The 16,295-nt window shown below is 33.0% G+C and overlaps 1 protein-coding gene across 1 annotated transcript in view; it reads right to left on the reverse strand.

Moving 5' to 3' along the window:
- Positions 1 to 7,480: 7,480 nt before the first annotated feature.
- LOC105624094 (centromere-associated protein E-like) overlaps positions 7,481 to 16,295 on the reverse strand; it is a 49,506-nt gene continuing 40,691 nt past the window's right edge. The window contains exons 6-7 of the mRNA XM_012205454.1: positions 13,807 to 14,043; positions 7,481 to 12,325 (exon numbers count right to left, since the gene is read on the reverse strand). Of these exons, the coding sequence (XP_012060844.1) occupies positions 7,481 to 12,325; positions 13,807 to 14,043 (5,082 nt within the window). The remainder of the gene's footprint in view (positions 12,326 to 13,806; positions 14,044 to 16,295) is intronic.

A 16,295-nucleotide genomic window follows, 5' to 3' on the forward strand; every position in this document is an offset into this window, starting at 1 on the left:
ATATATATAGAAGAATATTATCTCGTAATTACTTTAAAATTTAGAATTTTCCGTCACTTAAAGTACTTAATTTTGAAGTAATAAATTACACAAAAAAATTATTGTAATAATTTCAAAATATAAAAGATATATTTATTGATATGAGGGAAAATTATCTCTTTTGGTTCTTACATCATTTATTTGAACTTCTCATCTCCGCATGTTTTGAGATGAGAAAGCAATGAATCGTTCGAATCGTTAAGAATACGTACGTGGCTTTAAATTTAATCGGATGGTAATTGATTTAATAATTTTCAGTTTTTTTTTTTAAATTGAAATTTTGTTATTTATATTGTGAAATTTACATTATGATATTTCTAATTTCATTATATTCGATTTCAAAAAAAATCAAATCATTGAAAATATAAATCACATAAAGATTTTTTAAATTTAGATTTATTTTTAGTCAAATACTTATATTTTTAATTTTAAATAGACACGATATAGAGAATAAACGCGAAATTTATTCATTATTTATTCATTATTTATTAATGAAATTATTATTATTAATAATTGTTTATATTAATATTTAATTAATTTCATAAATATGATGGCCCCTTCGGGACGCGTTCGTGTTTTGCGCATCATACAAAAGCGTAAAATCTTACGTTTATTGCCCACGATATTAGTTGATAAAAAGGAATATCTTCCTTGTTATCGATTGCTGATATATTAAGCCAGAATATTAACCAGAAGAAAGAAGAGAATCTGAACAAAATAGGTTGTGTAACACCAGTCTAAGTTTTGAAAGATATATAAAGATAAACTCTGAATATACTTACTCGTAAATTGCGATCCTTATATTATTTAAATACAAAAATAACCAATAAATAACAGGCTTAATGAGAACCAGTGCTAATAATCAAATACAAATTTTGTAGATTTTTTAATTTACAAAATTTGGGCTTGATTGTCTGCGCCGACTCTCATTGGCTCTGTTATATGTTCATTTTATTGTATCTTAAAGATTAGGTCTGTTTTAATTATTATTATTTATTCCTTTTTTATTTAATATGATTGCGATTAGATTATCCTGATGAATTTATCAGTACGCGATAGGATATAGTTAGGCATTAGCTGCTGCGTTCAGCAAAGAAAGCAGCTTTGCAACTGATGTAAAATGTTTCAATGTGATTGGTTTATACATTTAAATCCCTAAAGAACCAAAAGCAAGAATCAATCGTATTGAAGAATTTTACATTTGCGAAGCTGCTTTCTCTACTGAACGTAGCCATTAAGCCGCGTATTCGCGGTGTTTATGAAGTAATTTAAGAAAGAGCGAGTAGAGATAGACGAATAGACACGACTAAATAAAAATACGAATAGGTAGGAATGGATATGGATAGGATTATATAGGTAGGAATGAACACAATAATTTTAAATTAAAAAATTAAATTGTTACAAATTAAATGGTACTTGAATAAATTTCGTGATCGGGTAATTAAATTTTATTTTAAAAATAAATAAGTGAATATATTACAAAGGATCACTATAATTTATGATAACTCCATTTTTTTTGTGAATATATTTATAAAGAAAAGAGGACCGCAATGAAATTGTTCGACGGGGGTGGTGGCCTTTAGAATCTAATAACGATTTTCATTGGCAGAACTGGTATGTACTTAGTGCACATTAAAGTCGTTGTAAATCGATAATACAGAAACGAATTAAATCGCAAAATTTTTAGTACATTTTTTTATCGTGCTATTTGATAAAATATACATTTATCAATTAATGAGGTATCTCGCTTTTACATTCAGAGTATCGATCACACAACTTTTCCTTTAAAGTGAAAATGTGAAAAGTAAATATTCTTATGTATAATATGTATAATATGTATAATATGTATGAATATATACACATACATATGATAAATTTTCAATTTTCACGTTTCCGCCCTAGGAAAAAAGTTACATGATCGATCAATACCCAGATTAGATTAATGTACAACGGTTTTAATGTGCACTGCGCTTAGAGTGCATTTCAGTTTTGTCAATGAAGAGTCGCAAAATGTGATAAAGTAGCGCATTGATTAGTCTGCCATGTTTAAGGAATTTCTGTCCTACATTTTGAATACCTATCTTTGTGTTACTTTTAAATTTCAACAGTATAATTAAAATTACTTATTTTAAAGGTATTAGATTATAACAAAAATAAATTTTTTACGTGTCAACTCTGAATGAATGTAAAAGCTCTGCTTTTTAATGACGATAAAAAGCGGAGTTCTTATTGAATATCGCTCGTCGCTCATCTCTCATCACGTCCAGTGTGCAATAAGCGTTAAGGTCTGTTCATAATCTTATTTTAAGACTTTCTTGAGTCCTAAGATGCTAATATGGCTTTCTAATTGGTTCATGACATCTTAAGAGACATTTAAGACGGTCTTAAATATAAGATCTGAATACAGAGAGAAACTTAAATTTCTATTAATTTGATAGATTTTACTTTTCTGCAATTTATTTCCACCTGGAGCACCGCAAAAAATGGATAATTGTTTTATAGTTCCACTTCTTCTTCTTCATAGTGCATTTTGCGGTTGCAGGAAAAAGACCTCATGTCCTCTCTCAGGTTTCTCTTGTGATACGTTGGAAAAGACCGTGATAGATACGCGCGGGCACATCGGCGGGTGGTGGTCGAAGTTAGACCACCCGCCTACAAACCACGGCAATAAAATGAATTTATTGATGCCGCAAAACGGCAGCTCCTTACTCGCTCTCTTCCCGAGGTCGTACTTCATTTTGCCAATATTAAATGCTGTAAATTCAGACCGCCAACTTCCATCCTCCTTCTTCTCTTTGCCCAGTTCGCGCTCTTGCCATCTTGCAGGATGCTCGGGAATCGATAGACTCTTGTATTTTACATGCATGTATGTATGTATATGCAATGACTTTATATTGTACGTCATTGATCATTTTGACAATGATTATTATCACATAAATGAAAAGCATCGTATTTAGTGATGTAAATTTTTAAAACTTTACTTATTGAAAAAGTTATACATATTAAACATCGATTACTATTATGTCTATAATGGAATATTGTATTTTTATGTATGTTTTGATAATTGCTTAAATAAAAATTTGACGCAAAGTCGTTAAAATTTATCTAAATTCTTAAAGATTATTATATAATGTTATTGTATTAATGCTCGAGTTTCTCTCTCTCTCTCTCTCTCCAAAATCGATTTTTTTGTAAACGAAACCTTATAAAAAGATTTTATCTCTGAAATTCTAACTATTTCATAACTTTATTTTCTCTATGCTTTTCTTTGTAATTATCTCATATTTTAACTTGTAGCGAATACACTAATTTTGAATAATAAATTTTGTATAAATAGTAATTTTGAATAATAAATAAAAAATTAAAATTAAAATTAAAATAATCATAAATATAAATCAAAAGTAAATTTGCTCATTTGTTAAAAATTGAGAAACATAATTTTAGTAATGGATTATAAAGCGCTACTATTACAGCAAAAATAGACTTGTTTTCCAATTATATTGCATTACGGAGTACATTATAACAAAAAAATTATTATATTATTTTGTAATTACATAACACACAAAATAATTATATTGTGTATTAGGCAGTTATCGTTCTTTAATATTTAATCAAATGATGTGTGGCTATCAATTGAAATAGAGTCATTTATGGATTTCGCAGTTAGATCAGGCTAGATCTATTTGATAAAATCGCGATGCGTTAATCGAATTGATTGTCGCGTCGTTGATCGTCGCTACGCATCGCGTCGGAATTTCATTCAGAATGCAGCTCGTTGACGACGCGAACTAGCGCAATATCGGTACTCTCCCATTCCTCCCTCCGTAATCAGACTCGTAAAAGTGAAGTTTACGGCCGGTCGAGCTTACGCAAAAATCCAATCATATCCACATATAACGACAAGAGAAAAATAGCATGGCGACGCCGCGCCACGTGGCGAGCGCTCGAGTATCGTTGCATAAAATTTCGGATCAACGCTAGGGATTTTGTTCGATCGAATTGTGGATTTATATGTTATAACTTCATGGTGACAACGAAACGAGCATCGGCCGCTCACTCTTTATTGCTTTATTTTAATCAGGAGTTCTTGAAAGCGTGATTCATCTATATCGTTGCGCGATTATAAAATTATTCTCCGTGATATTAAGGATTTACGATATTATACTTGATTTATTTAGAACTTTGCGTTTCTTTTTTAGCTATAATTGATTCATCTGCCTGTGATATTTATGAAAAAGAAAACAAGAGAAAAAAATTAATGAAGAATAAACATTGCGATTTATATTAATTAATTAGAGTCTGAGAAATTAATATTAATTTCCCGACAATGTGAAATTTTTACCTTTTATCTGCAGCTTAGGCCTTCAAATTTTAAGTTTTCAAATTTTCAAATTTTAAAATCTCTTAAATATTTTTGTATTCTTTATCCATAACTTAGATTTTCAAATTACAGTGCAGATTTTTATAATTGCATAAGTTTTTACTAAAGTCCCTTTGAGTAAATTTTTGAGTAAATTTGTAGCCGAAAATGTTAAACTCGACGATTAATTAATTAAGTTAATTTTTCAATAAATTTCCGATAAATTAATATAATAGATTAACAATTAATACATGCAAGCATGTACAGCACGTGCATATAATATAGAGAACATCTTAAGCGTTTACGAGAGCATTTACATTTTCAGTTTTATTTCTCATCACAGATACACGGCACTTGAGTTACGCATGATGGAGATACGTGAATGCATCTGCAATATTTGCGAACCGTCGGATGATCGTTTCACGACATTTGGCAGTGAAGCAACGTCGCGATGCAATGCTCGTAAAATAGCAAACGAATAAATCGAAAATTCGTGATTTATTCGTACAGACATGTCACACCGTGAGCATATAATATAAAGTGAATGTAAACTCACGTATTGCAAAATGCAGATAAAAAAAGATGTACGAGTCTCGACTTAAGGCGCTTCCAGACGATATTGCTAACATTCCACCATTAGCAAATATCATACATATGTAATTATCCGTATTGAATGTGGACCAATTTAGCGAATGTATGCAAAGTTGGTGTATACACTACCATATCTGGAGGCGCCTTTAGTGTAAATTCACTACGATTTTCGCGTGTCTTTCTGCCAGCTTTGCCGTGTTATCTGCACATACAACGGAGGTAAACGAGCATCGTTATGCTTGCATCAGCATCAAAGACAACGATGAGCAGAAAACGGGACACGGGACTGTGGCAGTTTTCAGAACGTGCTGCGCACATAATGCATCGGATCGGTCTTTATCTCGATGTGAAGGCGGAAGCGACGGCCTAGAAATGCAATTATCAGCCTCTACGTTTCTTCACGATCCATATACAATTTTAGATCTCTGTGTTTTCGATGACATTACGCATTTCTCTGTCATATGTTATTGCGGAATAAGAAAGTTTTTTGACGATATCTTCTGATGTTTGATCACGTGATCCATACACAAAAGAAGACTGATCGTAAGCTAAAAACTATATATTATAAGATTAGAAACACTCTAAAAATTAAAAAAAATAAATAAAATAATATTCAGTAAAATTGGATTCTTTTTTGGCTATAATACAGTAGTATGATTTAGAATCTATTGCCAAAATTATATGTTTCTCAATTGTTAATAAACAGAAAAAAATTATTGATTTATGATTATTTTATTGGATTGTCCGGAAAGTTCGTGCCGATTTTTGAAGGAAAATTGAAACGCAGAAGGTTTAAATTTTAGTACACACATTTATTAAATTTAAATCTTTTGCGGCACGAACTTTCCGGACAACCCAATACTTTTGTCAGTTTTATGAGAATCATTCGTATGGGTTATTAATATTAATACTATCTTCAATTTCATTTTTTTCTTTGTTACAACTTTATTTACTTGAAAAATATAAGTATTTGATATTTAAGAAAACAAGTATTTGAAGAGATAAAATGATTAGACAAAAATTATTTTTATAAATAGAATCTATTTTTGAATGAGAAGTTCATCGAAAATGAACACAATAGGAGAATCAGAATGCATTGAGAGTTTTCGCATATCGGAGATTTATCACGCAATAAAATGAAACAGCCGTTGTAAGCTGTCGCTCTACTGGCGGCATTTCGCTTTACTCGACATTATTAGGATCGCAATTGCCGGCGTCGGAACATTCAACATTGCACGAAACGCGGCACATGTGTCAGTTCTTTTCTGAAACAGCTCGTGTTGGCTATTAACTGTCGTTTCATGACACGAAATACGAGCTTCTTTGTCTCGTAAAATTATTATCGATGAGATTCGCAGTACATTACACATGTCGTCGAATAACGAATAATCGACGAGTTTGTGGCATATTTCGCAAGATTATTCCGGATAATAAAATCGAATTGTACTGAGTAAAATATAATGGCGAATTTGTTATACATTTGGACATCTGGATCTTGATTTCAAACTCATTAAAAAAGATTGAGTGTGCCATAAAGAAGATAAAATTAAATGCATACAAACTTGTAAGTTTATGTTGATTGAATTATAAGTAGAAAATAATAATAAATTAGTGAAGAATAATTAAAAGAAAAAAATGAATAATTATATTTATAAAATTTGCTATTCTTCTCTTTATCGTAACAGGTAATTTAATATTAAATTTTTATTATTTCATAAAATAATTTTATTAAATGATAATCTTTATTAAATGATATTTATGTATGATACAATAATTATTTTTACCTTATGATAATAATTTAATATTAACATATTTTTATAAAGATAAATAACGATTTTTAAATACAATTCTTATAAATTAAGTTACTCTAGCTTATTAATTGAAACATTTTATGATATTTTTATGATACAAGTTGTATAAAAATTTGTAGAATTGAGAATCGTGCATTATTAATTCGAAAATAATAATATACATTATATTATTATTTATTATGTACAAGATATCGTTAATTTAATTATTATATATATGATCATAAAAATATTAACGGCTTTTAAATTAATATTTTTCTAAAAATTTGCATAATTTATCTGCAGATATTAAACTGATACAAAAAATTAAATATTAAATATTATGTAAAAATGTAAAAATTGAATAAACATTATATGTATTGCCATAGAAATTAAAATCCATTAATACTTTGCATATAATTTGGTATAGTCACTATAATTACATTATTAATATAATTAATTATATTAAAAGTAAATTATTAAATTAAAAAGCTGATAAAATTTAAGAGCATACGAAACGCACGCAAATATTACATTATTATTTACAATTTCTTGTAAATTATTTCTATACTTAAACCGATTACTATAATTATTTTCTCTCTCTCTCTCTCTCTCTCTTCTTTTTCTCTCTTTAATAATTATTAAAATATAAAATATATGTGAAAAATAGATTTACAATTTAAGAGAAAAGATCTCAGTGATCTTAAAATACATTCGTACCCCTGCTATTTTCTACGATACGTCTCCTCTCACTTAAAAGCTCTAAAAATTTTGCTCTTGGGCTACCAGGATATTTCAATTCCACTGTAAAAGAATCTCCAAATCTGGAGTTTATTAATTCAGTTCTTAAACTATCTTTCGATTTCCGCACAATTTCGTTTTCTTTATAAGGTAATTCTGCTTCGATCGCTTTTGTAGAATCTATTAGATAATCATGCTTTATTTGGAAAATCGTTGATTTATTCGACATCTCGATATCTGACAAATTACCATTGTCTTCCGGTTTTGAAATTGATTCGCCACAAAATGCTTCAGAATCAATTTCAAAACCGATCGATGTTCTCGAGCTAATATCGTTCATTTGATCTGATAGCTTCCTTTTCCTAAACATCCAGGGGTTACTCTCGATTCCGTGAATGCGGTCGAGATAATCCTCGGTGGAAACTTCGTCGAAATTAAGGATGCCATGAACATCCTGTTGGAAAGTCCCTCGTAACTTGGAGTAAGTTGCCGGGCTTTGCGATCTAAGATCGGATATTTTCCGGAGGCGTTCCTGTCGGGATTGTTTCAGACTCCAGCATTTACTAAGATCGGTCGCGCGCATTAATTGATCGAAAATTTTACGCTCGAGATCATCCTCAGTAATATTGTTGTTCTTGTCATCAAGATCTTGTTCATCTATCTGAGTAACAGCTTGATACTTTTCTGTCTCATTTAACGTTAATCGTTTCGCAACGTTAGTTTGAGTGGAAGACAAAAGTGGTAAGGAAATCCTGGAAAGATTGGATTCATAGCAATTCTTAGCATCATTTTCGGAAACTGCGTTTTTGCATTGATGGATAGCGTCGTCACTGATGCTGGACACCTTAGAATCTACACTGGAACTCGCTAAAGTGAATTTAGCGCCAGCAGACTCAACATCGATACCATATCTATCATGAAGGACTTGGTTGTGCTTGTTGACATTATCGATGCATGCCTCCAATCTCTCGATGCCTTTCAAACATTTCACGTAAGATTCGATAGCAACGATCTCATCATTGTCCGGTAGCAAGTATTTGTCGGTGTCATCCTTCAGGCTCATTTTGCGTCCTCGAAATTCTATATAATCTTTATCCGTGTTCGAATTATTCCCACGACGACCTCCTCGTTTTCTGTGACGCTTCCCATAGTTCTCCAACATGTTTGTGGCACTCATGTACTCGTTGATAGAGTTCATGTTGCGCATGAAAGTTATTGCTTCATTCAGATACTCTTCAAAAATATTTCTCTTCGATGCTATATGAGAATGAGTGTCTTTGTTGACGACACTATCTTCGACAATTTCATTGCGAAGATTTTCGTTGGAGAATTCCATCTCGTCGTTAAAGGATTCTTCAGAGTTCTCAGAATCATTCTTCTTTTTCAAAGCAGGCAGAACTTCTTCGCTCTTTGTCGATCCTATCTTTTTCTGCTGTAAAGACTGATCGATTTTGACATTCGATCGAATGATATCCAAACTTTCAGTCATAACTGGCTTCTTCTTCTTCACCTTCTTTATAATAGGCTTTAAGGCTGCTTCTGAATTTTGTTTTGGTGCCAGAATTTTACGATTATTTATGACGTCAGTTATCTCCTCGAGACTATTGGGATTTGAAAAAGATACTTTTTTCTTGCTAGTATTATCAAGCTGTTTGATTTTCGCTTCTCCTTCGAAATCACTATCTACATGCAATGATGTCCCGAGGATCAACGCCTTGTAATCTTGCAGAGGATTTTTTTCTGATATTTCATCAGGTTTTCTTTTTGGAAATTCTATCTGAATATCATTAAAATCGTCGTCTACCTCGACTAACATCGAGGACTCGATGTCAGTTGAATCTACATGATTCATCGATTTTGAAGCTTCTTTCTTTGTGTGTGCAACGACATCCGGAGGACAAAGGCTCTCATAATTTTTATCATCATGCACATCCATAGTTTTTACCTCAATTGTCTTTTTCGCGACATTGTCGTCATCATAATCAAGACTATCATCTGAAAAATTATCGCAATTTAATAAATTTTTTATCGAAATAGATTTTGATTTTTTCAAACTCTTGCAATTGTTCTTCGAGTCTTGATTACATGATTTCTGAGCCATATCTTCTGGAATTGTATCGACAAAAGAACATTCGTTGTTTATCATAGAAGAAAATAAATTATCAACTAATTCTAAATTAATATCTTGTTGCATAGAAGGTGGCATAGTTCTTATCTCTCTGTTATGATCGATAAATTTCGATCTTTCTAGACACGGAAGAGTCCAGTTTTTCCATAGATCATGATCGGCAAGTCTGTGTGATCTTCTAGAACTTAAACTGTAGCTACGTTTCTTAATGATGAAAGCCTGTGTTAAACTACCTTTCGAAATCGGCCATGTTTCTTGACAAGTATCACCATTGTATATTCCGTTCCATTCCGTCTCTATGCTATTCTCTTTTGTCTCGATGATAGAAGAAGTGCCTAAGGAATTTCTAAAAGTTACTAATTTTTTCGTAGTCTCTTTCTTCACATTGGAAGACGCGTCATCACTTTTGCTCTTTGGATCTTGAAAGATATTCTCGATTCTGAAAACTCTGCCGTCCGTCTGAATGGCTGTCGATTTGACTGCAAAATCCTTTAGAAAGGATCCTTCAGTTTCATTTTTAATCTCTTTATCCGTCTGTGTTGCCTTGTCATTGTAAATGGGTTTCGATTTCTCCTGTATGGCGTCACTACTGTCTATCACAGCGATTCTTGACTCTAGACCATTTGTGCTCTCAATAGTTATACTGATCATTTCTGGTAGAGATATAGAGATAACGTTCTTCTCGGGACTATTTGTTCGTGCATGTTGACTGAGCTCGTGAATCAAATTACAGCACCTGTTATAACTTCTATTCTCCGAATTATCTTTTAGCCGATTCGCTGCTTCCAATCGTCGCACCGTCGTTTGCACCGCCGAATTTCTTCCGGGCGATGTGAGAAACGTGTTAGTCGAATTATCCATGCACGATACTCTTTTGTCACCACTTTCCGGATAAAGTTCAGACACATCAGCACTGGATAGATTACTCTCAGCGTAATTCTGCGCATCGTCAGAAAGTATACCAGAATCATTTCGCGGCGAGTGAAGTTCGTAGTCGTCGAAGTCCAGATCGGTTGCTAAGCTTTCAGCATCCTTGCAGCGGAAGATATTGATTGGCGGTCGTCGATCCGTCAACGTTGCCACGTCCTTTACTCTAAGGACAGGTAATCGGCGATCCATTGCAACTATCGCGACATCTCCGTCTGCGTGATCATCTGTGAGAACCGCTGCGTCTTGAAGAACCACTTTAGGTTGATCCGTCAGACACGCTGTATCCTTGAAGCGCAATGTCGATGCCGTTTCCGTCTGAGTATCAACGTTGATCTTTCGTCGTTTCAACAGCATCTTTCGCGAAATCTCCTGAAGTCGCGATCGCGCTATGAGACTGTTTGGCATCTTCACATCTATACCTTCCGGTGGTGAACGCATACCCGCTGTATTATTGCTCGCCATATTAGTCTCTTCTGTGTGTTTTCTGCTAGAATAGAGTCTTTCCGTGACGGCTGCCACAATTTCGGCGCGTTTCACTTTCTGAATGGCTGTGTGCTTTACACTGCCTGCCGCTGTTGCCGCTGCTGTTGCCGCTGCTGCTGCTTCTTGATCCAAGGAGCTCTTTCTGCGAGCTACCTTGTCACGTGTCAAACTCGAGATCAAAATCTGTTCGTCTTTAGAGCTACTTGAACTACTATCCTTGCTGGTCTTTCTCTTCAAGCTCTCCAAACTCGACTTTCTGCCGATACTGTTATAGCTACCTGTTCTGCCACTGATGGAGTCCTTCAAACTCTTATCGGACTCATTGCTACTTTTCCTCTGCAGATGATCTTTACTGCCGATCGCTCTCCAGATGTTATTCGCCTTAACATTCGCCTTACGATCATCGATCTCGCGAATATTATTGAGTTTCTTCCCACGTTCGGATAGCGGGCGTTTCTCTAAGTTTGTATGCGATCGCTGAACGCCGAAAATTGGTTCCTTCTTTTTGCTAATTCCGTCGATAGAGCCAAACTTCTTCGAGATGTTCAAGTTGGACGAAGGTAAATCGATCGAATTTTGCTTACTGAACTTACCTCTCGGTCTGCTTCTTCCAACAGATACCGGACTTGGTGGACGGCATCCTGAGGTAATTTGATGAAGATCACCGATCTCTGAATCTTTCAAGATGCACGAATTCGCTGAACTGCTGCAATCATCAGGATCATCGTCGATTCTTTCCGATCCCTCGAAATCCTCGTTGCTGCCTTCTATAAAATCGGTATCGATCGAATCTTCTTGCACTTCATCGGAACAAATTTCTTCGATCTGTGTAGATGATTCTTGCAAGTTGTTGTCTGGCTTGATCAATACAGCCACCAGCGTCGGTATATCCACAAAGACAGGTTCCTTAATTTCGTCCACTATCTCGTCATCTTCCTCATTCAATTCAGTGACTTTGGCCTGGTTATAATTGCCGATGAAGCGGTCCGGAAGTTGCAGATGCTCGTAAGAGTTGAATTTTCTGATAGACCCTGAAGAGTTCGTCTCATAAGTCGTCACACTATCACTGGAATTGTATCTTCTTATCGGAAATGTATCGAGATTTTTGTTATCTTTCGATTGTACAATTTTGTTTTTATGATTAGATTTCTCGAATTGTGAAGTGTTGACTAATTCTTGTTCTTCACGATACTGAGGATCCGTCGAGGAATCCTTTGAACTTTGAACATTGCTGCAGCAACATGGCGTTTTAGTCTGGTCGATATCCTGCAATAAGATTCATATAACTTCAGTTTTAATTTAAACTGAAAATGAATATAATATATAATATATTTAAATAACGAAATATATATTTTATTAAGTTGTGTAGTTCTAATCCATACAGATAAGTACAGCAACGTTCCTAACATTGCAGTAATATTGTGGTAATATTGCAACGTTGCGTTGTTACTGCGAGCTTTTATATGGGAATTTTTCACCATATTTATTATGCATACTTCAAATGCATACTTCATTATACGCTTTATCCATGAATATTTTTTATTCAAAATAATCTCTTAAATTTTTTCTCTTAATATTTTTTTAATTTTTTATTATACCTACATATATTAAAATTTGCAATAACTTTTATTCTTATTAAAATTATAAAATATGTAATTAAAAATTATTAATTAATATTTAAATTGATTGCTTAAAATTAAGTATTTAAATCATATTAACTTGAATTGACAATTGCTTTCTATATTTGACGAAAAAGGGGAACGCTTGATTTTGTTTCAATATTTCCATTTCCAATATATATTACAATTATGATATTCTATCTTTCAAAAGAAATTATTATTGTCCATGAATAATATTTTATCTCTGATTTAAAACACGACGCGGAAGCTCGTGGATAGTCAACGAAGTTGCAATTGTGGACGAAGTATGAGGAATTTAATTAATCGGCGATTATGCAATGTGCGGAAATGAAGGATGGAAACTACCTGATGGAAATGGAAACGCTGTTCGCTCGTTAACCGTAACACATCGGCATGCTATATTTTATCAGCAATCGTTCGGCCAATCGCTCGCAATGGGCGCTCAATAAGTGTCAAATAAACGATCAATGAATCTCATTTGCGTAATGACATCGAACAATATAACGGCATCGCTCGTATTGGTAAACCTTGATAATAAACTTGCACCATCCTCTCGCGCGCGAGTATAAAACGCAGCTGAAAAATCGACTGCTATTTATCGCGGATCCGCGCGTTCTACGTCGAGCAAAATTGCGAAATTTGTTTTATAATGCCGCGTTATTACCGATCGCGCGCTACTCGAAACTCATTAATATTTTCTGCCGGCAGCATGTGAATCTCCAGCCACGTTATAAAGTCGCTCGATCAACATCAGACCGAGGATTAAATCCTTTCGCGTTTTCAGCCTCGCTTCCGCCAAACTCGATTTTTCATTTCAGTCGCGTCAGAAGACAAACGAGAAAGTGGTGTTAATTTTTATTCAATTAAAATAATACCTTTACAGATAATTTGCAAAAAAGAATCAAGAGATATTTGTGAAATAATACCGTGTAACGCGCAAATAATTGATATTTTATTGAAATTACATTAGTATTAAAAATTTCTATGTTCTATTGCCCTTTTTATATTTATCTTATTTTAAATTAACACAAATTTGACCGTTTGAGATACGTGAAATGTTAAATTTAATTTTCTAATATGTGAATAAAATATCCGTAAGCTCCTTGCCTTTTCCAATAATAAAGATTTCAATCTAGCGACTTCAGCCCTTAATTCACGAATAATTCTCTCCACGGGATCCTCGTTGACCACTGGTCGATTGACCACGCTCTGCGCCCTTTGCGCAAATCGTAGGGTATGCGCGGTTTCGTTGTAACTTCCGCTGGCCGGAGATATCGCTGAAAGAAATAGTAAATCTCGTTTATTAACATCGAGAATAAATGATAAAATTATTGTACGTTCCAACTACAACTATTTAATCGTTACAGTGCGATTTCCTGATTAATATTAGCTGATTGCGGCACACTTGCATTCTAAGTATAATCGTACATCAGCGATTAGATATTGATAATAAAAGATTGCTTTATAGGTAATATCTACTAGTGCCTATTGCGAAATATCGCAAAATACTATTTGTCTATTCGAAGACGATTTCGAAACCATCCGAAATATTTTCCGTTTGCTAAAGAGATTGCATTTTCTCTCAATATAAAAATATGTATATTCTGTTTAATGATAAAAGAGTTTAATAATAGCTATCAAGTGTTTAGTAAATGTGAAGTGATATATCAATTAAATGATAATTAATATAACTAAAAATTATTTTACTTTCCTATGTTTAGTGAAATAATATCAATTAAATGTTTAGTTAATGTAATTAATAACAGTAACTATTATATCATATTAACTAAACATTTAATTGACATTATTTCATTAAATAGTATTTAATTTTGGTAGCTAGTACTAAACTCTTTTCAATGTTATTTTCTTTGGAAACAGATCTATATAAGATTTGCCGCATCCATAAATCCGTAGACATACAGACAATCAGATACTTCCAACAGCGGGCGTCTGTCTGAAAATTAATTGAGAGGAAATGTACGAAATGAAACTCCGCGTAGACAAGTCAACCGGAAATAACTCACGGCTCGTCGAAAGTTCGATAATCTGAAATGAATTTTGAAATGGACGGCAACTTTTCTAGACGTCGTACGTGGAATCGACGTGTAAAATCCACCATCGCGGCGACAGAGTATGCGGTCTGCGAGATAATGTAATGTCTATTCATCTACGCACTATACACTCAATCACAAATGCGGACCCGTTGAATATTAAATGTCTCCCCGATAATAAACCGAAATGCTATTAGCAATTCAATTAATTGCCGATGATCAGCGGTTTGGAATATTCCGCTACGATTAATTATACACGTCGCCAGGTCGGCTAGAAGTATTTGCAAAACTCTCCGTTGTTTCCCGGCCAATTATACAGATCGTACGATCGACTCTTTCATTTCGGCAATTAATTATGACGAATCGAAAGAGAGAAGAGCGCGCCTTCCCTTGATTAACGTCTCTTTTATGCCGTCGGCTCAATTACGTCAGTTTCGTTGGTTTATCACAGAACGATAAAAGAGATAAAAATATCACGACGATCAATCAAAGTAAACATCAAAGTAAACAGTTAAATTGAAAGTATAGATTTTTGCCTTTCTTTCCGGGATCAACGATTTCAAATACGATAATGTATCTTAAAAATTAAAATTTTTTAATGCGCAATTGTGTTACAAATTTGTCTAAGAAAAATAAACCTAAGGAAAATATTCGAAAATATTTTCCTAAAATATATTCAAGCATTTATATCCATCTCCAAAGTAAAATACATAAATTATGTATTTTATTGTTATTTTAAATTTGAATCCGATTTGATTTTAATCTAAGGGAAAGATCAATTTTGATTCGAAAAAAATATGACTCATAGGATTTATCTATTAGTACTGTGTAACACAATCTTCTCTACGTGCTTTATCTAACTACCATAGGTTTCTACGGGAAAATAGCATTTCCCTGTTCTAAATTGGCAATTTAATTGTCATTTACGATGATCTTCTTAATATTCTATTCAGTTCGCATTTATTCCCTCGAGAGAAACTGTTATGCAGGTTAATACAATCAAAGAGAGTCGATAACCAGGCGAAACCCTTCGAAGGTGACGACGCTACGATGCTTAGATAAATCATGAACTCTAGAGAAGTCGAGTTAAGTTCCTAAATATTTCTGACATGCCTTCTACAAAGCTCTTAACAATATTATTCAAAATGCATTAACTAAAATGTACATAAAATTTGAATATATTCAAGTATTCCATAATTGAATTAATAGTTAACACAATGTGGGTTAACACATCATGGCTTATTTCGAATTATAATTAAATTAACTTTAAATTAATATAATTAACACAATAATATTAATATAATTAATATAATTGTGTTAACTTTTAAGAAAATATACGAGCATTTTTTACTCCATTTTGAATTAATAATTTAATTAATTAATTAAATTCAAAAAACATTTTGTATGATATAAAACATTGTTAGCGTTCGTATTAATTTAACTTGCTCATATTGGTTCTTTACTAATTTTTTATTAAATCTGTGATTATATTATAATCGCATTATGCTATAACCGATTATATAAACATATATATATATATATGTA

Source organism: Atta cephalotes (assembly GCF_000143395.1).
Source record: "Atta cephalotes unplaced genomic scaffold scaffold00072, whole genome shotgun sequence".
In the NCBI taxonomy this organism is placed as follows: Eukaryota; Metazoa; Arthropoda; class Insecta; order Hymenoptera; family Formicidae; genus Atta; species Atta cephalotes.